Source organism: Amphiprion ocellaris, chromosome 23, assembly GCF_022539595.1.
Source record: "Amphiprion ocellaris isolate individual 3 ecotype Okinawa chromosome 23, ASM2253959v1, whole genome shotgun sequence".
Taxonomy (NCBI): domain Eukaryota; kingdom Metazoa; phylum Chordata; class Actinopteri; family Pomacentridae; genus Amphiprion; species Amphiprion ocellaris.
The window spans coordinates 21,344,160-21,371,477 of NC_072788.1; the positions used below are offsets into that span (position 1 = coordinate 21,344,160).

Genomic DNA, 27,318 nt, shown 5'->3' on the forward strand with positions numbered 1-27,318 from the left:
CAACAAATGTGGAGAAGCAGATTGAAAGTCTAATCCCAGTGAAGTGCAAACAGGCCTGAGGGCAGCGCTGGCATTAATGTGGAGGACCAACAAGCTATGACAGCACTCCCATGGAGCAGCCAGCCAACCAGCCAGCCAGCGCTGCCCCACCTCAGCTCCTCTTTAAGCATAAAGACCTTCACAAACACTCCCCTGGGGCTACAGAGAGACAGAACGACTCCCCCTTCCCTCCCGTCATCGCTCTTTTTTTTTATTATTCTGTCTCAATTCGCACCGTTCCTGCTCGTCCTTCCTTTGACGACACGCAAAAACGCAAAAGACAAAGTGTGGTAAACAAATCGCGGGAGCAGCACTGGAATGTTAAGCCGTCGCCGCGGCCGCGAACCCCCGCTGCCTTTGTGCTCAGAAGAACTCTGACCTCCGGAGTTCACCGCGACCAATCGGGGGACAAACTGACAGCGTGTGCTTCGTCTAAAGACGATGAGGAGGGGAGTGATGAGTGAAAGTGGTGGTGCCAAGGCCTGGCTTCAAACTCTGCCTGGTCCTGTGCTGCCATCTGTTACCTTTACTCCTCAATCAATCAGCGCAAAAAAACAAGGAAAGCAGAGTTTGTATCGGTGCTCAACAGGTGCCAAGGCTCTGATAAACACCCTATAAATGATGCACATCTGCACCACTTTCACACCTTTTAACCAAACTGTAAACACATTTAGAAAAAAACAGCGGGTTCATTTACAAGAACGAGCGCGGAGATGCAAAAGCGTAGCGAGGAGGGTGTTTAAGGTGGGATTGCACAACACAGGAGTCAGATGGAGAGAAGGCAGCATCTGTCAGCGCCTTCACCACCACACCTCCATCACTCTGTTGATGTTGGAGACGAACGTTCAGCTAGAAAATGATCGACTGAGCGTCACTGAGACAAGATCAGATTCCTCTGAGGTCAGTTTCAGTTGAGAAACACTGATTCAGTTGCCAAGTTTCTATCAAATCATTGGGAAAGGTCAACAAAAATGATATGAATGAATGAACAACAAAAGCACTCAGAGAGCGCAGTACTCCGCCAAGGCTGCTCAATTGTTGTTTCATTTCCGACGGCTGAAATCTTGAAAACTTTTGTGGCAGAAATCACATCATCTACTATAGATGTACCCACAAAGAAATGACCTTGTGCTGAGCACATGCGTGTGATATGCATGTATACATTATCTACAGATACTGAATCATGTGACCTAGATATGCAGCGGGAACTGATGGGACTCGGAAACACCCCCACAATTTAATCAAGATAAGTCCCGATAAGTCAGCAACGGTGGATTTGCAGTAGCATCGCAATCATGTGATCGTCAGCAGGCAGCTGACGTAGTGTTCACTTGTTGTCATAGTTTCAGTGACACCGTGCTGCTATCTCGCAATGATACAGAAATCTTTAACAAATGGATCCAGACTATAAGCCGCATCACTGCCAAAATCTAATCACTTGGTCCTTGTGCCATTTCTGACCTTGCCTAAAATTTCATTCAGATCCACTAGTCCATTTTTGAGTAATGTTTCGGACAGACAGACAAACCAACACCAATCATCACATAAATCCACCATTCCTTGGCAGAATAATTATGGAACCCATTTACTGCCATGCTGGTATGTACAGTCAAGATGGACAGCTGTTAGCATGTATTAAACCTCTGCAGGGGAAAAGGGTGTAAAAACACATCAATCTGATGTTTCACCTGCAACTACTTAGCTAGCAGATTTAGTGGCTTCATTATTAACATTCATTATAGTCTGTTTCACTATGTTTGCACTGATGCACAAACTTTTTCCACCTCAGCCAACAATGAGTTTTTCAAATATATTTTGGCTTTTTATCTTTTACACCAATTGTTTTCTTTCACAACTGAAGGAAATGAACTATATTTCTTCCTATTTATCAGAATACATCCTTAAAAGCCTCGAGGTGAAATTTCAGTATCGTGCTCATGTACTCTGATATAAGGCTGAAAAAATCTGAGGGCACAACTTTAGTGAGAATGTTCCTTTTTTCTTGTCTTTTCCACTGAAAATGGTTTCAAGGCTGCAGCAGCTTTGTTAGATACTGAACTTTGCCACACTGCAGCTTCAATAAAAGCTCTCCTTGCGTCACCACATTCTCTCCTTCTCTGTGCCTTTAAACTACAAAGCATTAACATCTCCTTCTGCATTCTTGTCTTTGCTTTCTCCCCTAACTTCAGCTTTATTTGTGTACAGGCCGCATTGGAAAGCTCCAGACCCGGCACATCACATTAAACAGCTCGAGAGGGTATTTCCCGATGAAAACCTGAGCTCAACGCGTCTTTCATCCCACCTGCATGGCGACGCACACCAACCCGGCGGCGCGGAGGGTTTTATGGGGAAGGGGAAACATGCACCAGCGATCACATGCACCACACAGGCAGCCTGATGGGTGGGCGTGGGAGAGGAACAGCAGGCCCGTTTGAACAGTACGTTAAAGCCGCTACGTGCCGTTTATAGGTTTCCTAATGCACTTACTGACAAGGTATTTTAACCTTCCTCTGAGGAAAGTACAGGGAGAAAAACAGGCAGCTTTGAAAGCAAATGGAAGGCAATGAAAAACATGAAAAAGGAAGAGAAGAAGAAGCAGGACGGAGCAGCGTGACCCAGTCACATCAAACGTTCCCTCCGGATTCACTGGTTATCGTTTTTCTAAACAGCCTCAGAACTTTTTCACCACTGATCTCATTCACATCGTTCGTCCTTGTTGCCAGGCCCCGAGAGAATGTAAATTCCAGTTCCACTAAACATCCCAGAACATTCTGATATATTAACCAACATGCAACCCTTCACAGAACAGCCATAAATCTTCTTTAATTAGCTCTGACAGTTTTCTTTCCTCTACAATTATGTGGTTTTAGTGCTTGTCACCAGATTGTATCTCTCACACATCAAAATTGTTGTCAATAACCTTTAAGTCAGATTTATCAAACATATATTACAAGACTCACTGTTAAAATCAATCTCAGGAGCAGACAACAGTTCAGAAAAAGGCCGATGACAGTTTTGATGTATGCAAAGACGAAAAAGGAGATTATTTGCATTTTCCTCTCTTTGCTTGTCTTATTATCTTCTGACCTGTTGACTTTACGATCATGTGAGCACAAATCAGCTCTAAAAATGACATTTCTTCTGCCTCAGAGGTGCATTTTTAATGTGGGAATGAAAGAGAATCCAGCAGCAGGTGAGAAATTTAAAATGGTGGATGCTTTATGTTTCACAAGAGCAGAAAATCAGACTGAGAAGGACTGACATGCAGATGCAACAGATGATTCTTTTTATTATCTACTCCTCTGCCAGATATTTTTAATTATTTATGTGACTGTAAAGTAGGAGAAAGCAGTGAAAATGGAGGGAAAAGTGCATGTTCTGTCTCACCAAGTGACAAAAACTGCAGAAAATCCTCACATTTTTGTATGTTTGAGTAACTCTACTGTATCTGATGCAATAATACAGAGCAGGAAATCTGAGAATTAAACCACTTAAGAGTCTTTTCACACACTTTTAGAGAAAAAATAAAAAGCACGGTAGCACAGAAAGCTTGAGGAGGCGACAGAGGACCACCACTCACAAATCAAACCGGTAGCAGATCGGCCGACATGTGGAAGCGGAGAAGGCAAAGAAGCGATGGGAGAGAGGGGTGAGTGAGGGGGTAATGATGGGGTGAGGCAGCAGGGAAAGGAAGGGGGGAGGCTGTGGGGGAGTCGGTCGTGTCGGGGAGGGTCTGGCAGAACCACAAATCAAGCAGCGATCAGTCGCCTCACTTAGCGTTTGTGGAATGTTCCAGCCTATAGCACCTGCAGGGAGGGAGACAAGTCCTGCCAAGCTCTGCAGGAATTCACAGGGGGAGGAAGAGGGGAGGAAGAGGGGAGGAAGAGGGGAGGAAGAGGGGAGGAAGAGGGGAGGAAGAGGGGAGGAAGAGGGGAGGAAGAGGGGAGGAGGAAAAAAATGGCCTTTTCCTGCATCATTTGTTTGTTAAAATTGTAAAAATAAATAATAATAATGAAAATAACTACCAAAGCCTCAGAACGGCCACTTTTTACCGATGCATCGTGTATATAGCACAAAATGTCAACTTTTGGCATTTTACTGAGCACAACTAAGTACTTTTCTAGTAGTTTTTAAAACAATTATTTGCTTTAAAAACTACAACATTTGACATTTTCACCTAAAAGAAATGACACAGAATTTGCTAATATATGCAATACCACTGGTATGGTCCTTAACTGTGGTAAAAATGTCAACTTTTGGCATATTACTGGGTACTTTTCTCATATTTTTTTTAATATTTAGCTTCCTACAGAGGTTTTTACTCATGCAGGACATAAAATAACACTAGAACTATTTTTGAGAAGCTGTAACCAGCAAATATTGGACATTTGTGGACAAATGTGAGTCCATCCATACATTCAGTTTGAACAATTATGGAAAATAAATTGCATTTCTTTCCTCACAGATATTGCAATTTGTGAAATTATTCTTTAAAGCCAAATTCAGGTAATATCGACTCTGCAGTGAATTTAAAACATGATTTAAAAAGGACTAATTGTTTAATTATTCAATTAGTTGTCAATCATTAAATTAAGTAAATATTTAAGAAAAAAAAGTCAAATTTCTTTGACTTCAGCTACTTAAATGTACTATCTTCTGGGTTTTTCTCGCCATTATTCTCACAAGTGTTGTTTAACTCACTGTTTTGTTCGGTTTTGGCACCAAAATTACAAGTCTCGGTTCAGGAAAATAACACATTTTGGTTGAAACTGTCACAAACTACAGGCTGGTAATTAGATTAAGCTCAGGAACCAAAATTACTTGTGTAGATTTCAGAGAGTAGTGCAGTTTCAGCTAAAATACGACCATTTCCCAACATATTTGAAGCTAATTTTCCATTTTCTGGGTTACTATGGTGTGAGTCCTGCTTCATCTAAAACTTGATTGGTCAGTTTTTAACAGCAACAGTAAATCAACTAAATAGATGCAAAGATATTCCTTCAAAACATACTTGGGAATGTAGTTGTGCAGAAAGGAAATTTTTGGGAGACACGGCAGATTTTCTGATGTTTTATCCACCAAACAACCAATTAAATAATCGATCAGTGGTTGAATATCAACATATATGACATTAAATCTGACTCATAGCTGGATTTCTGTGAGTTCAACCAGGCTTTGATGCTCCATCTAGACGCCTGCAGTGTTTTCACTGAGAGATAAACCAGTTTATCTGATGGAGATCTTCAATCTGCCTCAACAGAAAGACAAATATACTACACTGTAACTAGACTTTCTAGTAACACATTCTATTTAAATACTCTCTAAAACTAACTGAAGGGACCCAGCACTTGATTAATATTTGTAAATATTCTAATGGCCTGATTTAGAGAAGCTTTTTAAGGAGTAAACATTATTTTGATTGGTTAGTGGTGCATCAGCTTAATATAGTGTTTAATTTAAACTTGATTTTGTTTTGTTTTTTGCATTAGTTGCTTAGAAACTAAATTCAAGTTGGGATAATTTGAGGAAACTGGCTTTATAATGTAATATTCTTCATGTTTAGGTCAGGTCTACCTACTTAACAATGGAGCAGCTTCACTTTCTAAATTTGTCAACATAAAAGCTTTAAAACACAAATTGGAACAACTTCTGGTGAGTAATCAGCCTAAAACTAACCATTTAGTAGTTTGTAAATATAATAATCAACCTAACTGTACAGTAAAGGTCTCATTTGTTGGTTGAACATAACTTCTCAAGTTAGTTTTCTAAAGTTTAGTGCTGCAACTGCACCCTTTAAATAACAGTTTCTTCTATAAAAAGGCACAAACATGACTGTGAATAGCCGACATATATCATATATAACAATACCAGGAACAAGTCTAGTAAGTATTATGATGAAGAAAGACATATTTGTACACATTAGGAACATTTATTCAAACGCAGCAATGTATTAAAAGATATTGTAGAAAGTAAAATAATTGAAATTCCTAGTTTTAAAAAATGGTAAAATTGCCTCTCTCAGGGAATAACAGTCTTTTGTGAAGTTTAACTCATGTTTGGCTCCAGAGAAGCACCAGATTTTACTGTATTTAACTGTATTTTTGAGAATTTGGCCATTTACTTCTGTGCAAAGACAAACTCTGAGCTGCAGCGAAACCCAAAGACTCAACAATGAAAGACCAGCAGACCACCCAGTGAACTCATCTGTCACTCAGCCACTCAGCCACACACACACACACACACACACACACACACACACACACACACACACACACACACACACACACACAACAGGGAGGTGGGTGGAGGAATCAATTCAAAGTCAACGCAGCTCGATCAGCTGATTGCTATTGAGACGCAGGAAGCTCTGAGCCGCTGATTCGCTTTAATGTTGGCAACATTTACGGTCAGCTGAGAGCGAAACACTTCACTGCAGCTAAATATTAACCTAGAGCACATCTTAGGTACTAATTTATTCAGTAATTTAAGAACTCGTCGGTCATTTCAAGCGCAGAAAATATACCAGCTTGGTAAACTCCAAAATGTCAAAGCCACACTCAGATATCTTGCAGTTTTGTGGAGAGTTTAGGCTGAATATTCCATTTCCTGCGATGATAAAAAAATAATTAAAAATTTACTCTTTCTTATTCTAATGTTGGAGGTAAAAGTTGCTGCTTTTGCTCACAACTTAATCTGCTTCTAGAGGAGCAGTTAGTGCCTCAGTAAGGCGTCATGTTAACTTATATTTCATGTTTTTGTGGAGGAAACTGAAATTTTCTTGATCTATATGATGAAAAACTTCCTGTTTTCTGCTTTCTGATAACTCATTTTTAAACTCCCTCCTCAATCATTGACCCCTAAAAACTCACATCTGTGCATCAAAGTTACATATTTTGAAGTTTTTTCTCCATGCAAATCACCCCTTTATACCTTAAATTGTCTTAGATGTAAGTCATATTAAACACTCGCTGCAGCTCGAGCACACCAGCTCACCTACGACTCCGCTCACACATTTTCAATCTCCTCTACGCAACACAGCGAAAAATTGCAATATTGGAGTAATTCAGGCATAAATTTTGGAACTGGAAAGCAATTCTAAGGAAGAATAATGATGCAGAAATAAATTAGCTCCCTAAATTTGCATGTTTTTGAGAATCAAGGAGGAAATGACAAACCAGTGTATGTCTTTTAGCTCACGGTTGCAAGGTTAAAGTCTTATTTACTAATTTAGGTTGACTTTTTAGGTTGGTTTAACATGCACTGTGTGTTATTGAAACTCAAATCTCGGCACTAATGGATTAAAAACTGAGTTTCACAAACAAAATCGGCCATATAATTACATTTTTCTTCAGGATTTGAAGTAAACTCTACTATTTACTTAACATTAAAGCTGCATTTTTAGTATTTTTTGTTAATTTGTTGTAAGTGAGGACACAATAGTTTTAAATAGTACCTTTAAATGACATGAAAATAGTTGTTTAAACAACTTTTATGTGTAATCATTCATGCTACCAGTCATTATGTACAAACAGCAGTGATTGTAGAGGAACAGCTGATTCGCCAAACTAAGCTTTTTTTGTTTTTACTGTGCAAAACGCACCATATGGGCACGTTAACAAGGTAGAAAGGTGAATTTTTTTTATCCAGTAGTTTGTCAATTAGTACATTTTCTTCAACGCAGTGATTATTATTTAGAAATTAGGCTGAAACTGAAACTACTGGGAGAGCTGAAGCAGAATGCAACAAGCTGCGGGATTCATCCTGCAGAAAGGTGTGGCTTCCGAGGGCACGTTGCCCCAATAATCTCCTAAATATTCAGCAGCGGGGCGGGGTTTGAGTTGCAAATGACTGAGCGGGTAGACTCAAACGGGAGCAGTTTTTTCTCCCCTCAGGCTACACGAAGATGCCGACTTTTGACCAAAGCTCGAAAAAATTATGGAGAAAATTTGGAGCAAATAAATAAGCGCAACTGCAGGTGCAATCTACTGATAAATGACAATAAAAAAAGCGCAACACAACAGTGACGAAAGTGTGCATAAGAGAAAATCCTCAGAAATGTGAGGACACCCACAAAATGACGCATGGAGCGGCTCATTCACACACACGCAGCTCAAACCGTCTCCATTTATCGCTGCTTCGTTTTGCGCTTTTACGCGCAGCCGCTTCGTAAAAGTTGAGTTTTCGGAGCAGCAAACAGGCTCGGGTTCTGCGATGTGTGAGAGTTAAATAAACCAGAGCCGATAGCCACTTGATGTGGAGGAGAGTACTATAAACAGATGGGACTTACTCCGTGCGCAGATCCCACCGCCAAGGCCACCGCCAGCGCACAAACCCTGCCAGAGAAACAAACATTTTCAGGAGTCCACTCAGGAGCTGGCAGGTAAACCGCGCAGCTTCACAGCCAAACTCAGCAGGCATGAAGTTGATTTTCAAAGCGAGAAAAATAACGTAAAACCTTACAGGAATTTCATTTTTTGATCCGACTGGCAGAAGGGGAAGTGCAGGTCGAGACTCGATCCCCCTCGTCTTCACCAGCAAGGCTCTTCAAACGCGCTCATCGACGGCTCCGAAAACCGCTGTCATCTGGCCAGAGACACACAGACACACACACAAAGTAGTTCCACAGCCCGCTAAACACACACACACAGCTTCCTGTACGCACACACTCTCTGCTGGCTTTCCTTTCATTAAATCAGAGCTTATCCAACTCACCAAAGTTGCAGCGGTGAAGTCGCTGCTGCGCTCTCCGGGCTGTTGCGCTTCAAACTCAGCAGCGCTCAGCAGCCCGGAGAGGAGGGGCCAACACTCATGTCACTCATGCTTCCAAACCTCCGGCTGCTGCTGCTGCACTGTTTTCACCCTCACAGTCACCAGAACCTGCTCAAACCGAGAAGCAGCAGCACACGAGACGCTTCAGGTCTCCAAAGCGAGTTTAAATCTGTGGAAAAACTCCAAAAACAGAGAAATGAAGGAAATGAAGGAAATAGGAAGACTTTGCAGCTCGATTAAGCCCTTTTCTACAGACCCAGAAATTTAACTTGAATTTGACACACTATTAAGTTGACACAGCATTTTTATGCTGAAATTGGTACATTCGATGTTTTTTTTAGAAAATACAAACAATTAAAATCAGATGTTTTTGAAAAATAAAGTTATGAAGCCAATTTTATTATGTTACCTCAACTTAAATGTAGTTCTAAACCAACTAATGCATAATTTGAGTTTCAATTACACACAATGCTGTATTGATGCAGCATTATTATATAGACACAGCCGTTTAAATCAACATTTGCATCTTAAAAGTTTACCTAAATTGCTAAATGATGTTTTCTAAAACAGATTTAAATTTAGATGTTTTTTTGAAGTTATCAAGTCAATTTCACTGAGCTACCTCAACTTGAATTCAGTTTTATATCACATAATGCAGAAGTTTGAGTTTAAATTAGATGAACTATTCAGTTGATGCAACATTATTTTGTCAGCACAGGCATTTAAATTAACATTTTCTACTTAAAAGTTTACCTAAATTGGACTTTTATTGTCCCTGAAATGACTTTTTACCACCATATGAGGACTAAAACCTTGATCTAATCTTCTGTGGTTTCATATATTTACTATAAAACAATTTTATTTTTTTCTGGGAGCATCTCACAGTGTTGTTGCATTGCAGGAGTCACATCTATTTTGCAGATGAAATAAAGTGAAGAACTTTCTTTGAGCAGCTCTGTCCAGATCTGAGCTCTACACACAGTTCAGACATTGAGTTACTCGAGTTGCAAACAGCCTCTGAATGTTCTATTTTAGTTCAGCTTGACCCGACTGAGGCCTCCACATTGTTTATAGCTGCATGTTGTGGATCACGTTTCTGCATTAATTAACACATAAACAGAAGTTTTCTGTTTTCCACAGAGCGTTTATTTAGGGAGAACCTCAGGGATCCTGACTGGGACCTCTTCAGTTTGACATAGAATTTGCAGATCTGCTACATGAATTAGTTTTATTTCCAATCCCTACCTGAAAAACTGAAACTCTGAGCCTTGTAGTGACTCAGGTATTTCTGCAACACAAGGCAACATATGAATTCACGATTCTTTTGGCAACTAAAGCAATTTCAGTCTCTCAAACGTGGCAGAAAGTTGTTGTATTTTGCATCTCATGAGGTCGAAACTACATAAAAATTTAGCGACTAATTCCAAAAATGTAAAATATCAGAAAACAAAGGTTCATTTGTGGTGTTTAAAAAGTCCAGATAACCAACAATATCACCATCAATAAACCTTCAGAACACATGCTTAATGGAAAATGATGGTGCAAATTGCTGGCATTTTTTCCATCCCATCTTTCCACCCTCTTCATTAAGCTGTAAATTTTAATGTACAAACATCAGTTTTTCCATATCCTGATGGCACAGAGCCTGAAACAGCAGATGGTAAAATTTGGCACCACAATCTGGCACTTCTCACTCTGGTCTGGTGTTCTGTTTGTTTGTTTGTTTGTTTTTAAACAGCTCTAACTTTTAAAAAAGCATGTAGAGACAGTTTCAGATCACTACTTTCTGAGCTTTTAATTCCCAACTGAAGCCTCGTGTTGCAAGAAAACAGCAGGTCTTGTGCGTTTTTGGACGTTTCCATGACCGAATCTAGTCAGTAAGTTTCTTTCTGCACTTCTTCCAACAATCTTCTGACTTTAAAGACTGAAGAGAACTAGAAATGAACTTCTTAAAAAGTTCTTTACCAGCTGCATCCCTTCTGTCAGGAGTCAACACCGAGAATGTGACATTCAACAATCTGGCAGTGTTTGCAACGTGCCCGGGCCTATAGAACATTTCAGAGAAAGGTTTAATGTCAAACCTTGTTTTGTGCAGCCTCGGGCGTAGGGTTGGATTCGCATGCAAGGACTCATATCCCTCCGCGAAGTGCCATAAGATAAATGATATAGAAACGTGTTTTGCAGCAAAAATGCGCCATTTGGCTCATGGATCATAGTGGTGCACAGTGAATATCTATAGGGGACCAAAGTTTGTCGCCTTTAAGTGACTTTTCAGGTGATGTTTCTCCTCTGGTGAAGGTGCACTGGGCTGATATCACTGCGCAGCGAGGGGGGGCAAGTAGTTCCGGCTGGGCAGGTTTGCAAGTCGAGGAGAGAAAAAGTTCCAGAGAGACAGCAGAGGCGCACGGTGCCAGAGCCAGGACCAGACAGCCTCCCAGCGTAGCGCAGCGTTTCCACAGTGTTCCTGCTCCGCTCAGAGCCGGTGTGCAGGAGGCGGCAAGGCCGAGACATGCGAGGAGAGAGCCACCCGGAGGGTCACAGTTAACGCGGCGGATCCTTGTTTTATTCCCCCCCCCCCAGAGATGAATAAAGAGCCGAAGAGCCCTCAGCCCGCCGCGGCGCTGCTCTTCCTGCTCCTGTGCGTCGCCGTGCAGCGGTCCGACTCTGCGGTAAGTTTCTGCGCCTTTCTGCACACATTTACACTTAAGCAAACGGCGGCAGGACACCGGCAAAAACCCGACAGAGCTGCCGGGAGCCGGCGCCGGGACTCACCGGCTCTCAGCGAACGATTTATAAATAGAGAGGTTGCTTTGTAACAAGTGCTTCTGTTGGGCTCTAATAATAATCCGGCTGGAGTTGATGTAAATAATAAGCAGGTGGTTAAAGCACCTTTGCGCAGAGCCTTTTTGGCACCTTTTTAGCGCCATGGGCAGCGCAGACTCGTAGTTTCGCGGCAGATCGGACGGTTTGCTGCATCACTTTTCTTCTGGGGGAAACCTGTAGCAACACGCACAACACTGTCCTCAGCAGCTCTGACTTTTATTCTGGTTGTCAGTCTGAGACAGAAGTTTGATTCCTCCTCAGGTCTCCTAAATAAAACCTAAAAGCTCTGCCAGTGTGCGTCTTGGCCGACAGACTGTTGTGCGTAATTTGGTTTGGTGATGATCCAGGAGGGGAAACGTGTGTTTTGTGTTGACAGCAGCTGCGTTCTGGCGCAAAAGTGCATCTTTATTTCTGCGCCAAAATCTCCTGACTTTGGCGCTTGTTTTATCTTAAGATATCAGGGTGAGATTTCTCTTCGCTCTCGGATGCAGGAGGGTTTGTTTATGTTTGTGTTTGCGCATACTTCACCTCCTACATTTGTTTAAATCCTTGCCCAGCTGCAGCTGCGCAATTCTCCCTCCCTGACATCCCAGTTTGAAAACTGCGGAGTCAAAGAAGTGATGAATCAGTGCAGAAGTCTCATGTAATATTCTGTTATTCACTGAATATTCACACTTCATTAATAATTCAGGAGCTGCCGGAGGCCCCGCCCACGCAATAGGCGTGGCCAATCAGCGCCGCTCATCACAATAATCCAGACATCTACTGCTTGTGCCTTAAAGTTTCAGCTGATTAGAGAGAACAAAATGTGAGATTAACTTTCGCTCCTGCATCTGCTCTGAGCCTGGTGACCTTTCTCCTGCTTTCCAGGGAGGTTGTCTCAGCACAACACGGATTAGATCTTTCCTGGAAGCTGGGAAAGCAAAGAAACTGGTTTTATGGTGTTGTACAGTAGAACATCTAACAAGTGGTCAAAGAGTGGAAAAAATATGTCAGATACAAATAGCACCATGGAAAATGCACTGAAAGGCTTTTTTTTCTTCATTTACCCAGATACGTTAATCAGGAGGTATAAGAAACACTGACAAAACAAATGTTTGAACCTAAAATTAACAGTTTGCTTTAATGTTTGTGAGTTCTGATGACTTGACGACTTCTAATGAAGCTATGAGTTTGGGAGCTTTTAATTACAGTTTTCTTAATACCTGGGAGGATAGACTCAAGATTTCAAGTTAAGGCCTCAAAATTAGTACAAAAATAAACTGATAACTTTCTGCAGCTTGACTTTATGAAATAAGACATTTTTATGTAAATAGGACTCCATTTTAAGTTACCAACATTATTTTGTCAAGACAGCTCATTAAAACAATGTAAAAGGTTTATAATTTATCATTTTTTTGGTTTTCAACTTTGCATTGCTGAGGGACTGCAGATGGAAATTAGCTTAAAGCTAACTCTGGTGCAATACATTAAATGGAAACATTTATGTTTAATATTGTACATGTTCCCTTTTTAAATAAACTGATAATAATTTCATCAAGCAGTGTCTATAGATAAAGACTAAACTCTTCTTGTGATTCCTCAAAGATATTTGACAGAGGATTCAAAGGTTTTACTGTCATATGTGATGAAATTCTTAGTTGTAGTTTCACATATGGAGGTTAAAAAAAGTGATGCAAAAAGGGTAATACAGAAAAAAAATGTGCAACTTTTATGGTGCAGAAAAGTTCAGATCTGAGGTCACAGGATATGTCCAGGAAAAACTGTGGTGCAGTGTTTCTAAAATGTGCAAAAATGGTGCAAAAATGCTAAAGAAAGGGTTTTGACTGCATGCTAAAGACGTCAAAGTGAAGCCCAGTGTGTTTAGTTGAGGTTGTACTAAAAGAAAGAAAGGAAGAAAGTGATGATCTCCATCCCTCACCATGTTGCCTGAGCGCTCACTCAGGCCCCCTGGTGGAGGCAGAGTGAATAAACCCAACCTGAGTTTATTGTCTCTGCTCAAGAAAAGTTTTAATACATATTTCCATCTTTTTTCGGTCAGTTATTCTCATAAAACTCAGCAGATTTGCTAAAAAACAGAAGGTCTTACTTTCATTGTTAGTGTGTGTGTGTCTGTGTGTGTGTGTGTGTGTGTGTGCGTGCTCAGTATTAATCCTCTCCCAGATATGAATCTCCGTGCAGCCAGGTGAGGGAGTTCAGCGGTAATGTATACCTGCAGGTTTTCCTTTGAACCCGTCATGCCGCGCAAACCGCAAACACACGCTTAATTTGATGCATGCTTTTACGCACACACACACACACACGCATGCATGCATGGCTGCTCGGCCACACACTCCTCACCTTTCACGTGACCCGCAACCCAGGAGGATTTTGTGGAGGGAGTCTGTTTTTTGTTAGGGTCCAGTTAGTCACAACATCCAGATAAATCCGTGACGTCGGAGTTTCCAATGAAAGAACGAGAGAACGCCGCTTCTTGGTGAAATCTTTTATCTCGTTTCTGCCTCTGGTTTGTTTTTAACTCTTTTCTCTCTTCTTCATCCATGCTGATTATCTCCTTCAGAGTGTAGAGAAACATAAAGTGACTCTCCAATGGGGCTGTCATTGATTTAATCTCTCAGTTATTCTATTGATTACTTGTTTTGTTTTTTCTTTTTTTTTGCTAAAATGTCAGAAAATAGTAAAAACATTGATCTGATAAAGATGAAAAATGTCTTGTTTTGTCCACAATCCAGTGATATGCAGTTTTCTGTCACAAAAAATGAAATAAACTAGGAAATATTCACATTTAAGTAGTTGCAATCAGAGAATTTTTAATCTCTTTTTTTACTTATTTGTCAACTAATTGATTATTCAAACAATTACTCAACTTCAAATCAAATTTCAGTCAATTTTTTAAAACTTTTTTTTCCCTAAAAATACTCAAGCTGCTAAAAAGATGATCATAATAGAAGATAATTAATTTAATTGTTGATATTTAATCGATTAATCGTTGCAGCTGGACTCTCCATAAAGCTGCAACCATTAATCATCATCACTTTAATTAACTGACAATTAACTATTTTAGTCATTTTTTGAGTCTAAATTCTCTGACTACAGCTTCAAAAATGTGAATAATTTCTGGTTTCTTTCCTCCTCTATGACAGTAAACTGAATATGTTTGAGTTGAAGACATTTGTCATCATTTTCACTATTTTATCAATTAAATGAGAAAATAACAGATTTATCAACAATCAATGGCGTCTCTGCCGTCTCTTATATGTGATATCTTTCAATAATCCATCGCTGCAGTTTATTAATGTCAAAATAATCAAGATTGAACCCATTTTCATGAGCTAAAGTCAAAAGTCAAGAAGAAATCAGGCCTTAATCTGTATAAAATGCAGCAGAAAACTTGAACTGAACAGCCACTTTCTGGACTAAATCCAGGAGGAAAACCACCTATAATTTCTGGCTTGACTTAATGCATTAAGTTTTTCACAGCTGACTTGAATTTATCTTCAAATAATACAAAAAAAATCACACAATTTTGGCAAGTTTGATTGAAAAAGCTGCTGCATAAACCTCAGGTGGGTCACAAAATAGAAATAACCTTAAACAGGCGTCGGTGACAAAAAGACATTTACAGCTAAATATTTATATCTAAAATATTCCAAGATGCAGTTTGTGTGCTGTGTGTGTGTGTGTGTTTGTGTGTTTTTCTGGCGGGACTCACACTGTGGTGTCAATGAGCTGCAGATGCCGTCGGGATTAACAGGTGGACAAAAGTCAATGAGAGCTAACACCAAATGTTTAGACAGCTAATTACCCCCATCCTGGACATACTCCTCCTCTGCAGTCCCCGACCTGCTCAGACTCAGTCTGACCTGGAAGAGGTAAGAAACTGAAATAAAAGATGCAAAAATAAAGAGATATAATCATAGAAAACAGAGTAGTAGTTGTGTAGAGGCTGTAAAGGAGACAGCATAACACTAAAAATTCACTTTTTAATGTGAATATATAATGTTACCTTCATAAATGAGTCATAAAACCAGAAATATTTTTTTTTAAAATATGTTTTTAAATGTGTTATGCACATAAATATTGTATCTGTTCCATCTTGTTCTTCGTCTTTGATCTGTTCACACTTTTGATCTGTAGTTTATCAACACGTCTGAAAATGGAGGGAAATTGTGGAGAGATTAAGGTCAGTGGTTCGACTTTTGGTGATGATCCAGATCTGGAATGTGGGTTTTAGCATGTTTCTGTGGCCAGTTGTTGTGTTGTGTTCGTATACTGATGAGAAAATCGGACAAAAAGGATGTTAAATCATAGAGGAAGGGCTTTAGTTTGATCACAGAGTGGGAAATGCTTCAGCTGATGGAGGTTTTGTGTGAACTGGTTTGAGTTTTCTGGGTTAAAAAGGCACAATGAAGCTTGAACTCGTGGTCAAACTTTGGCTGGCGAATGAGGACAGCTTGGATTTGATCCTGTTTCTTAGTCGTGTTCGCTCGTAGTGGCTGTGTTTGTGTGTCTGTGGCTGCGATCCAGTGGGCTACCTGACAAGTCCACCTCCACACAGCAGTCACAAGACGAGCCGGTCTCCTTCACTTTCTCCTCCTGACCTCCTTTCCTCCAACAACATCGTCCCCGTCGTTCTTTTTGTTCCCCTCTAAAATAAAAAAAAGCAGCGTTGCTGAGGGCAAAAGTGAAATGAGACGTGTAGAATAATTTGAGAAAGAACAATAAAACTCCACTAGAGAAGACTTATTGGGAGGAAAAGAAAAACAGACGATCAAAGAGCAAATAAATAGAAAATGTCAAAATATGAGCTTTGGAGAGCATCACATATTTGTCCTAGAAACAGGAACGTTTATTGTTTTGCATTCCTTCATCCTGGGGAGGAGAAGGGAGGGAGGCAAACTGTAATCTGTCTGAGATCTGGGAGTTATTTTGATCTGATGTCTCCGTCTTCCTTTACCTGCTCAAACTGCAACCTCAGTGTACTCGGTGTTTTACAGCTTCCCTGACAACAGAATGAAGGTATTCATGAATATGTCTGACCTGAGCTGACTGCTCTTTGCATCACTCAGCACCTTTTTATTACTATCTGTTTTGCATCCTGTCTCCTGTTACATCTTCTGTTTCTTCCAACTCAGTCGTGTGTCTTCGTTGCTGCAGCTGAATGAAAGCAGTTCTGTTGGCATTTCTGTCAACTTTCTCTTTACAATGACAGCAACTTTACACATTAGGATCTTGAAATAACATGTAGAAATAGTGCACCAGTGCCTCTGAATGGACCAACAAAGGCATAGTTTTTCAAGTCCAGCGGCATTAAAGGGCATGAAGGAAAAGGTTGCATGCAAGAAATGTTGTAGAAAAGTACAGAGACGACATGGAAAACACTTTAAATTCCCCCACAAATGTGTTGAAACTAGGGGATGCCCTGATCAAGGCATTGCTTTAATGGATTAGCATCAGCACAAGCCTTATTCTGATCCTTTGTTTATGTCCGCTGTCACATAGACGTCTTAAATCAATAATTAGTTGCACTGTCAACCAATGACAGATCGATCTGTAACACAAACTGAGCAGTCTTCTGTCTGTTAGTGAACAAACACATGACAAAGGCTGCAAAGAAACATGTTTATTTCGACTGTGAAGTTGGACATGTTAACATGTAGGTTGATGGGGATTGACTCGCTCATAATCACAATCGAGGAACTGCAAAAAGTTAATGCACGCATAAAAAAGCTCAGATTTAGTTGGAATTTGAGCTGAAGAGGTCTTTTTTTGCATTATTCTATGGAACAGTGAGGAGTGGATGCTGCTAAAGTCTTAAAACAGGAAGAGGAAAGTGGAACAGCAAGCACCTTGAAGTTCAAACTGACTAAACAACAACAAAGATGGTGAAAATGGCTTCATTTTTCATCCCTGGTGGTTTCTTCGAGACTCCCTAGCCTATCAGTAATCTTACAGGATGTAGTCCCAAAACGGCCTCATTGTTACTTAACAACACAGCTGAAAATTATAAAGTTGCAGCTGTCTCTTATATGTGATATCCTTTTAGTCCAAAATCTGGTTAAACTGGAGGAACAAGAGCCAGTTTTATCAATTGCTGCACTTTACCCACATCAAAATAATCTAAAAGTCCAAAATAAAGACTACAAACCTCTATTTGAAGCAACTTTTACTCAAATTTGTTGAGTGCGATTTACCTTTAAAAGCATCCTAGTCGATACTTTACAGCTTCCTCCTTGATAGACAACCACACTAGTACTACTATTACAGGACTGATGATGTTGTTGACTATTAAATTCATCCCCAATACGCTTTTAAACAGCAGAAGGGAACATTAATGAAGTGAAACAACATTTTTGGAAGTTCATCTTCTATCTGCCTCCATCTGATCAATGTTGAGGCGAGATAACAGTACAACAGATGCAAACAGCGTCATGTGCGGTTAATAAGTGAACGAATGAAGCCATCAGAGCTGCAGCAGGAAGGCATGAAGGTGTTTCGGCTGCTTCAACTATAACTGGCGTGGGAGGATGTCTGGTTCTCTCTTCTTCTCTGTTTTTCTGTCTCTCCCACACCGACCACCTGTTTCTTTCATCATGCTGTTGACGAGGAAGCAGGGTTTCCCCGACAACCACATGGGAAATCAGGGTGTGTGTCTTTCTTCACATATTTCATAGTTACTACAGATGGATTCAGAATAAAAAACCCACTCGTCTGTGTCACTGCTGGTGTAAAACGATCGAGGAATGTTTCCCCTGCGAGGACCTCGAGTGGCTTTGAGAAGTGATAATTCGGACTCTTGTGTCTCAGGAAGTGATGTGATGTTGATCTAGCTCTGACCTCCATGTTGGAAGGAGGCTGGATGATGTCCTGTTTCCACCTAAACCTGCACCGACCGATTATTTTTCTGCCACTTGGGGGCAGCAGAATGAGCTGTGGACATTTAAATATTAGACTATACATTGAATATGGTGGATCATACTGAGCTAGCAAAAAATGCTGATTTGTAATGCAGGAACAGATCAACATATATTCATAGTCATGTCTATGAATGCAACTCTTTCGCTTTTAGCTCAGTTTTGGTCTGCTCCAACTCCTGAGCTAAATATGTGGCCCTATGGCAGTTAGATGCTCCAATGTTTTGCAACTAGCTTGTTGCTGACTTTGTTATTTAGTTGTGAATGCTTGATTTTTAGAGCATTACACTAAAAACAGATCCAGAATAGTAAATTTGAAGGTTGTAAAATCAAAACATTGAGCTGAACCCCTAATTGGACTAGCACACCTTGGGAGACCTGCACAGAAGTCACTAGGAATGCAACAGACAGCGCATGGGCTCCATTGTCAGTGCTAGAATAGGTTGTTAATGGTTCATACAACCAAACTTTGCATTTTGATAATGATTTTTCATTTCGGTGAAACTATTTTAACAATTTTCTGCTATTGATTAAGTTTTTGTCATGTAAATATCACTGTTGTTGCCCAGGCCTAATTTTATCTAAAAATATTGGCAAGGTGCAGCTTTAAACCAAACCTCAACCACAGAGGTAGCAGTAGCCACAAGTACTGTTTGTACTGTTTACACAAAGCTGTGAGGGCTGTTTGACTTGGTTTAAGGGTTAGAATGAGGTTCTAGGTTCACTTTAGAACCTCATCTATGCTGATGTGGATGTGACGGAGCTGCATGTGTGTGCGCTGCTGTAGTTAATCCCAGGTCAGTGTGGCAGCTGGTATGCAGCTAAGCCTTTAGCATGCAGCCGGAGGATAATGTTCAACATGTTGGTGTGTGACCGAACATTTTTCACATCGCTGAGTGACACAACAGAGGGAAGCGGGAGATGAAGTCACCTGATCCACTGCTTGTTTGTCCATTTATTTAGTTAACGTTTCATCATTTTATCTTTGTCCACCATGAACAATGCTGCAGGGATGGTATAGCGCTGTAGCATGCTGCAAATGTTAGCTCTGTAATTCGTTAAAGCTAATGGGGTTTGCATACAGAGTAGAATTTACACTACCGTTCAAAAATTTGGGGTCACCCACACAATTTCATATTTTCCATGAAAACTCTAACTTTTATTCATGTGCTAACATAATTGCACAAGGGTTTTCTAATCACCAATTAGCCTTTCAACACCATTAGCTAACACAATGTAGCATTAGAACACAGGAGTGATGGTTGCTGGAAATGGGCCTCTGTACCTCTATGGAGATATTCCATTAAAAATCAGCTGTTTCCAGCTAGAATAGTCATTTACCACATTAATAATGTCTAGACTGTATTTCTGATTCATTTAATGTTATCCTCATTAAAATTTTGTTTAGCATTCAGTTGGTTGAAGAGCAGGTGCGATTTCAGTCCACCAGGATTTCCTTCACTTTAATGCAGCTCTACTTATTTTAAAGATCCCTCGTGGACTTTTGATGAAGGCTCCTACATCCATAAGGGTTCCGCTGACTTGAAGGCCAGAGGATGTGAATACAAAAGATGTAATGGTAGAATAAAGGGAGGCTCCTTCTCCTCTCAGACTGGCTTTGCATTTTTCACATACGTTTGAAGATTGCAGATTTAAAAAATGACAAAAATCAGTGCTGATTACAGTTGTTTGATGTAACTGCAAATTAGCTTTGAGAGAAAGTGTTTCAGCCACTCCTTAAGAGAATTTGTGTGTTTCTGTGCATCTAAAGGCAGCGTGGATGATGTTTTTCTTTATGGACAATGTAGAATGAAATCTAAAATATGAAGACCAGGGTTTTTTTCTCGTGTTTGTGTGTGAACACTGAATGCATGACATTCCTCATCTCCTCTGGACAAACAGACCCCCTCCGCTCAAAACAACATGAGATATCAGACATCTGTCACTGCACAGAAGAAGAGTCGAAGGGCAGGAGGGGAGGGGAAAAGAGGCAGAAATTAGAGACTAGGGGAGGAAAAAGATGAGAAAGAAGGGCGGAAAGAAGGGTAGAAAGTGTTTGAAGCCGTTTGATCAGATGTTTTTTAATAAGAAAGTAGATTTAAAGTTGTGCAAACCTAAAAACAAGTTTACTGAGATGTATATTCTCGTTTAATGATCTTGATAGTGAGCTTGTAACAAATGAGTTTCCAATTTTGCATTAAAATGACATTTTAATGATGCATGCTTTATTGGGACAGTAAATATAAGATGCCACATTGTTTAGCTTCGTAAGTTTCCTGTTTCTTCTCACTTTTGCTCCCTTTCAATGCAAAACAAACAAAGTGCCAGCCCTCTGGCTGCAGCTCTCGGATGTGCCTGCTCTCATTAGAAGCAGTTTAAAGCAGGATATTCCAGGAGAAACGTGGGCAGGACGGGAACCTGCTGCGACCTGCCTCTCCACCAGCTCAGATCAGACTCTCAGGTCCGGAGAAGCAAGAGCGAGCATGTTCAGGTTCAAGGATCCAACTGCAGCCGAAATCCTCCGTCAGCACTTTAAACGTGGATATAAATCTCTCACGAACCGAACTACAGCTCGTTAAAGTTGAATTAGTCCAAGCAGATTCTGCAGCTGTAGCCAGTTTTCCTTATAAACAGCGCTTTGTTTTCTAATCTAGTTCTACAGTCCTGTGGGCTCAATTTTAATCATCATTTAAAGCAACAATGAATCATAATTCCTGAAATGAAACCTTAATATTACAGAAATTTTATTACTTCAATGCATCGGCAGCTTAAAAACGGAAATATTGATTGTTTTTGCTTGACTCATAAATGTCCAACTGATGTTTAAAGTGCATGAGAGGCTTCTGTTACCGCCCCCATGTGGCGATGTTGTTGAACTCCAGGCAGACAGGTAGAATCAAGGGTGGTGCATAAACCAGAAAGTATGCAGACACTCCCATTCTCTGACATTTTTCTGGTGTTTTTTTTTTTCATTAATTAACCTCACCACATTAAAGGGAAACCTCACTGCTCTGGCACATAAAGACATTTTAGGTAAACTCCACTGCTGTTACAGCAAGTATTGATTGTGTTTAATTACACACCAGTACCCCTATTATGAGGCTTAATCTGGTGAGAAACCTGGTTATTGAGTGTCGGCGTTCATGATAAATACTTGCATCCTGATTACTGATTACTGTTTGTGCAGCAGCAAAGATGTTCACAACACAAAGCCACAATTAAACCTGGCATCCCTGTAACTGTTAGCTGAAATTAATTTAAATTTTGATGCCGTGCAGGGATAAGAGCGCAATGGATCAAGATGCACAACCGTGACTGGTGAGAAATTTAGGTTACTGCAGTCAGGATGCAAGTTTTACATCAAAAACTGTGATAGACAGGACAACAATCTACAGAAAATTCCTTAAAAGACCCTACAGTGTATCAAAATACAAGTAAAATCTGGAATATTTTTGCACACTATGAATTAGGAAATCCTTGCAATTGAAATAGTAGTGCACATAATGCAACATGTGTCTCATAGAGCTAAAGTCAGAGTCTAAAGCAGCGAGTGCAAAAGCCTGAGCTGTTAATCCCACTTTGCATCATAAACATGGCATCATATCAGCTGAACTCCAGATGAATCTTCCACTGAGCGGTCACGTGTCCCAGTTCCTCAGATACAGTATCAGGACGTCTTGTTTTGTCTACAACAGAAGCTCCTGGATAAATATTAAGGTTTGACTGTAGCTCGTCCAAATAGCGATGCGCCTCCATGTATGCAGGACTGGATGTTCAGTTTATGGAAGCATGGAACTGTTTGCTGTTTGCTCGAAGGTTTACACAGGTGTCCAAACATGTCAACACTTTAATGCCAGATGTCAGATTGGTTTATGGGTAAATATTTCATAGTAGGGAAAGTTTTTTGCCACTAAGTCTTTTTATATTTAAATATTGAGTCCCAAATACAACCATTTTTCAAAATTGTGGGCATTTTAAGTGTTGTAGGTCAGCTATAGTACCTGGTGGTTCCACCAGGTAGAGCCTCTTACTGTTTATTACTGTAGCGATAAGAGGAGGCATCACTTAGTCTAGTCTAGTCTAGTCTGTTGGCAAGCAGAGAGCATTGTGGGGGTTTAGCTAGCAAGCGGCACCATGACAAAGACTTCTGTGATGCTTAATGACCTCCAACCAATGTTCTTGAGTTTAAGATGCAGAAATGTTATTACGTATGCTACTGATGCTTGAAGTGTTATTATGATGTAGGAAAATGTTGTCAGATTGGGACTTGGTGTTGGGGGGCAAAAAACAAAACCCTAATTGGAGGCATTCCTAATGAATTATACACCTACTAAACTCTAGTGTGTTAGTGTTTTGCTGCAGCAACTAGTGGAGGCAGTTAATGGCAAGCAGAAAGCATTGTGGGGGTTTAGCTAGCAATGGGCACCATGACAAAGACTTCTGTGGTGATTAATGACCTCAACTTATTTGTCAGGACCAAACTATTAACTAGGACAGTGTAGTTTAATTCTGATGGCATATATAAGACACTGTGCTCAGACTGTTAATCAGTTAATAATTGATAATGAGGTATAGTAATGAAAAAGCCTGCCACAAATTGTGCTGCTAAATGACGGTGGACGTGAATAAAAGATCGGCTCGTGGTTTCTTTAAATGGATGTTTTCAGTTGAGATGTTTTGGTTTGATTGCAGAAGTGCTTCTAAAAACATGGATGGATGGAAACACTCAGGTGGAGATTAATCTACATGTTGAAAGATGTTGACTGATTTGTTGATTAAAGTCCAAAAGTCATAACTACAGTTTGGACCACACAGTGTTGTGTTGTGTGAACCAAAACATCTCGACGCACGCAGAGTTCCACGGGTTCGATTTCACCTGTGGGTGAGTTTAAAGCAGCATATTTACAAAGTGAGGGTGAGAAACTTTCCTCACCTGGCTGCAGTCTGTCCCCCAGGCTGCACATATCCAGGTATTCAGCTGGCAGGCCGCCGCTCCCTCTCTAATTTCTTGTTGCCCGTAGCTACGACGTGTCTTGCCAAGTGGTGATGTATGTGCAGCGCTGAGGAGGGAAAACAGACATGTTTGAACCTGTGCTATACAGGGCCGGGCTGGGCCGGGCCGGGCTGGGCTGCCATGACTCCCTGCTTACAAATGAGGGAATTTTCTAGAACAAGCACGGAAGGATCACATAGAACAGCAGTTCACGTGCAAATTAGCAGATTCTGTGGATTTGTAATAATAGAAGTTCAAAGAAGTGCAAACTGTAAAATTAATGTGTTCATATGAGCACTTAGAACAGCATGTAAAAGTCCCAACTTTATTGCTTGTCAGATAAATTTTCCAGAACAACTGAAACAAAAGGAAGTCAAATTTCTGTTATCTTTAAAGAACTTGCGTTGGATTCACAAACATGTTGTTTTTTTTGTTTTTTTTTTAAATCAATCAGAATTAATGCAACAGAACCTGAGATATGCATAACTTAAAATTCTCTTAAAGTTTTGCAATTAGCAACGAGCACCATGACAAAGACTTCTTTGGTGGTTAATAAATTTTCTACAACAAGCACTGAAAGATCACATAGAATAACAGTTCACTTGTTCACAGATTCTGTAGATCTTTCACCACAGAAATTCAAAGAAGTGAAAACTTTAAAAAGAAATATGCTCTTAAAAAAACTTGTGTTGGACTCACAAACATGTTTTCTATTTAAATAACTCAGAATTAATGCAACAAACCAGATATATGCATAGCTTAGTATTAACTGTCTACAAAAAATATAGTTTTATGTTCTAATCGAGGAGCCAGTGCCTTGTTTACCAGAGAGCATTGTCAGGGTTTAACTAGCAACGGGCACCATGACAAAGACTTCTCGGTGCTTAATGGCTTCTGATGCAGCAGAAATTTGTGTGTTTTCCTCTCCTAGTGAGATAAAATCCCATATTGATGGACAACATTCAGGAATTCCATAACACTCCCTGAAGGTTTGTGAGAAAAAAATAAATTTCGGTGTTCGGTGGCTGGAAAAAATGCAACTAAATGCATCTTGTTGTGAAAAGCAGCAAATCTGAGTCACGTGAGCAAGAAAAATCACACTGGAAATGGCATTTTACTTGGAAATAGCTGTATTTCTAACGTGAGACAGGTCTAGCAGGATTCAGCTGGAAGGTCACAGGGGTCAACATTCATTGGAACAAATGAAAAGAGAAGAGGTGGAATGAAAATCGCGTTCAGGGAGGGAGGGAAAGAGAGCAGAGTTCCCAGGAATATCAATGGAATTCCTGGACCTGCACATCCATGGTGTGTTCTTGTGTGTGATTGTGTCGGGGGGTCTTCCTCCTCCAAAGAGGAGTCAAAACATCCATGGTCGGGTTTTTGTCTGGGCGAAAATATTTGGGTTGGTCGTCACTCTTGGGGTGTCGGCACCTTGAAGTTGTCAAAGTCCGGCGGCGATGAAAAGGATCGGCGGTCCGACAACACACTGAGACACACATATTAAAACAGAAACATTACAGCAGTAATTGTTGGTTAAAAAGATTCTCATTTCAGCCTCGTTTTAGTTCAGATTTTGTCTGATATGATTCTCATATTTTCTCATTTATAGCTTGAGGAAAAACTGGAGTCATTATCTGAAGCTAGGAATTGTCTCCTTTAAATCTGAAGTGTGACTGATGTTGCTGGAATTGTTCTCCTCCTTTCTCACATGGGAATTTTAGGAGAAAAATATGAGAAAGAGCTAAAATAAGAATCACAAGTTTGTCTCCCAAGCTGTAAGAGGAAGCTTTGAGCAGTAAGATTTTCCTCTAGGGTGTATCTTGATTACTTTTTCCACATTTGAAGTATCGCGTAGCACTGCTGAGATAACTAAACACAATATTTATAAAATGTACCATCAGACACAGATCAGAAAGCAGTTCAACACTGATTTCATGAAATCCCTGACATGTTCCTGGACAATTGTTAGTACATTAATAATTTCTTGTAGCATTCAGATTAATTTATCATATTTTTGTATTTTAGATTTTATTGCTCTTGTAGAGTGTTTTGTTTTGGTACTTTTTTTGTACTTCCTGTTTTTGATTGGTCCTGCACAAGAATTCCTACTGTCTGTGCGCAATTGGCAAATATAAAATCTTGAATCTTGAATCTTGACATCTCGACTCCAGACTCAGTTTTTACACCAGTTGCATTTTTTATTTAGGTACAGCAGCAACCAGTTTTTTTTCTCCTCACCTTATGCTGCTCTATAATACCATTTACAGTTTTTCTCAGTCGCTTTGGTACATTTCTCGAATCATCCTTGATATTTGCAAAACAGCAAGTGCATTTCTCAAAAAAATTTGTACAAATAGCAAAACACCATGGATTACATGCAAAAGCCAGTCTCTTGCTCAAAATCCTTAGTTCATCTCTCAAAAGTGAATATCTGTGTCAATGAACATGTCAGTGCCACCAGAATGACGAGTCCTTGTGTCATTGTGTGGATCAGACAGTCAAATTGCTGAGTCATGTTGTCTTTATAACTGTACTCTGGAGGGATGATCTGATGTAAACTAGGGCTAAAGATTTTATGACAGTTATTCTAAATTGTAAGTTACACTTTAGTGTATTTGGGAGATTGATTGCAAGAGACTGGACAAGATTCACATTTATGCTTTTACTGTAATTTGTTGACAGACCACATCATTGCAATACAGAAAAGAAAAAGACAGCACTGCATAGCGCAAAGAAAAAAACAGAAGTAGAAATGTGAACATAAAACTGTACATGCAGTGCTGTAGGAATTCCAGTGCAGTCTTCCTACACCTCCTGACGTTCCGGTCTGTTGGGCCACAAATTCTCATCCACATCACAACGAATATCTTCTCTTGCGATGCAGCGTGGAAAGAATCTTTTAGAGTGTCTTATCCAGCCTCTGCAGGCATCTGCTGTGATGTCATCACACGTTACATCCATGGCAGCCAGAAGGATCATCTGTGTATGTGGCTGGCGATCATACACTTGTCATCTCCATGCTGAGAAAAATTCCTCAATGGGGTTCAGGAATGGGGAGTAGGGTGAGAGGAACTCCATCAGCATCCTATTGTGGATGGCAAACCATTGCCTGATAATGTTGGAGCGATGGAAGCTGACATTGTCCCAAACTATGATGAACTTTGGCAAGTTCTCTCCAGTCTGACCCCTCTCTTGTTCAGGGATGAGATCCCCGTAGAGAGTGTCTAAAAAGATGACAAGGTGCTCTGTATTGTATGGGCCAATTATTGGAATATGAGTTACCGCACCATTGTCAGAGATAGCAGCACCCATGGTTATGTTCCCGCCCCGTTGACATGGCTGTAGCTCTGTGGCCGATGATATTTCGATGGTTGAGATGCCGACTGTTTGGATGTTTTCAAAGATGTTGTTGTCCTCTAAAATGGCACTCTTTATCTCCCTTAGTCTTATGGTATTGTTTTCTACAACCATGGTGCAGATAGCCTCCTCCTGTTCAGGTGTGAAACGAGGCCCTCTGCCACCCCTGTGAGGTTGTCTTGCAGTCCTATGTGGAAAAAATATAGAAATGCAAAACACAAAATTGACTAAGACAAAATGTCACTGTATAAAGTATACTGACTGTATATTGTAAAATGTAAGTGGAATACTGTAATAGCAGCAGAAGAATAGCACAGGCATTATTTTATCGGTTTTGATGATAGGCAGAAAAAAACGATAATGATATTGACAGATAATGCATTTTTATGCCAATATCAGGCCATCCCTAGAAATCGCCTTTCC

The 27,318-nt window shown here is 40.2% G+C and overlaps 2 protein-coding genes across 4 annotated transcripts in view; one reads left to right on the plus strand and one right to left on the minus strand.

Annotated features, from left to right (window-relative positions):
* Positions 1–8,909, minus strand: part of col4a6 (collagen, type IV, alpha 6) — a 145,952-nt gene extending 137,043 nt beyond the window's left edge. For all 3 annotated transcript variants that reach the window (XM_035952917.2, XM_035952916.2, XM_023280498.3), the window contains exons 1-3: positions 8,752–8,909; positions 8,500–8,622; positions 8,327–8,372 (exon numbers count right to left, since the gene is read on the minus strand). In XM_035952917.2, the coding sequence (XP_035808810.2) occupies positions 8,327–8,372; positions 8,500–8,510 (57 nt within the window). In that variant the 5' untranslated portion in view covers positions 8,511–8,622; positions 8,752–8,909. The remainder of the gene's footprint in view (positions 1–8,326; positions 8,373–8,499; positions 8,623–8,751) is intronic.
* Positions 8,910–11,150: 2,241 nt separating this feature from the next.
* The window catches only part of col4a5 (collagen, type IV, alpha 5 (Alport syndrome)), a 59,513-nt gene continuing 43,345 nt past the window's right edge, over positions 11,151–27,318 (plus strand). The window contains exon 1 of the mRNA XM_023280501.3: positions 11,151–11,477. Within this exon, the coding sequence (XP_023136269.2) occupies positions 11,391–11,477 (87 nt within the window). The 5' untranslated portion in view covers positions 11,151–11,390. The remainder of the gene's footprint in view (positions 11,478–27,318) is intronic.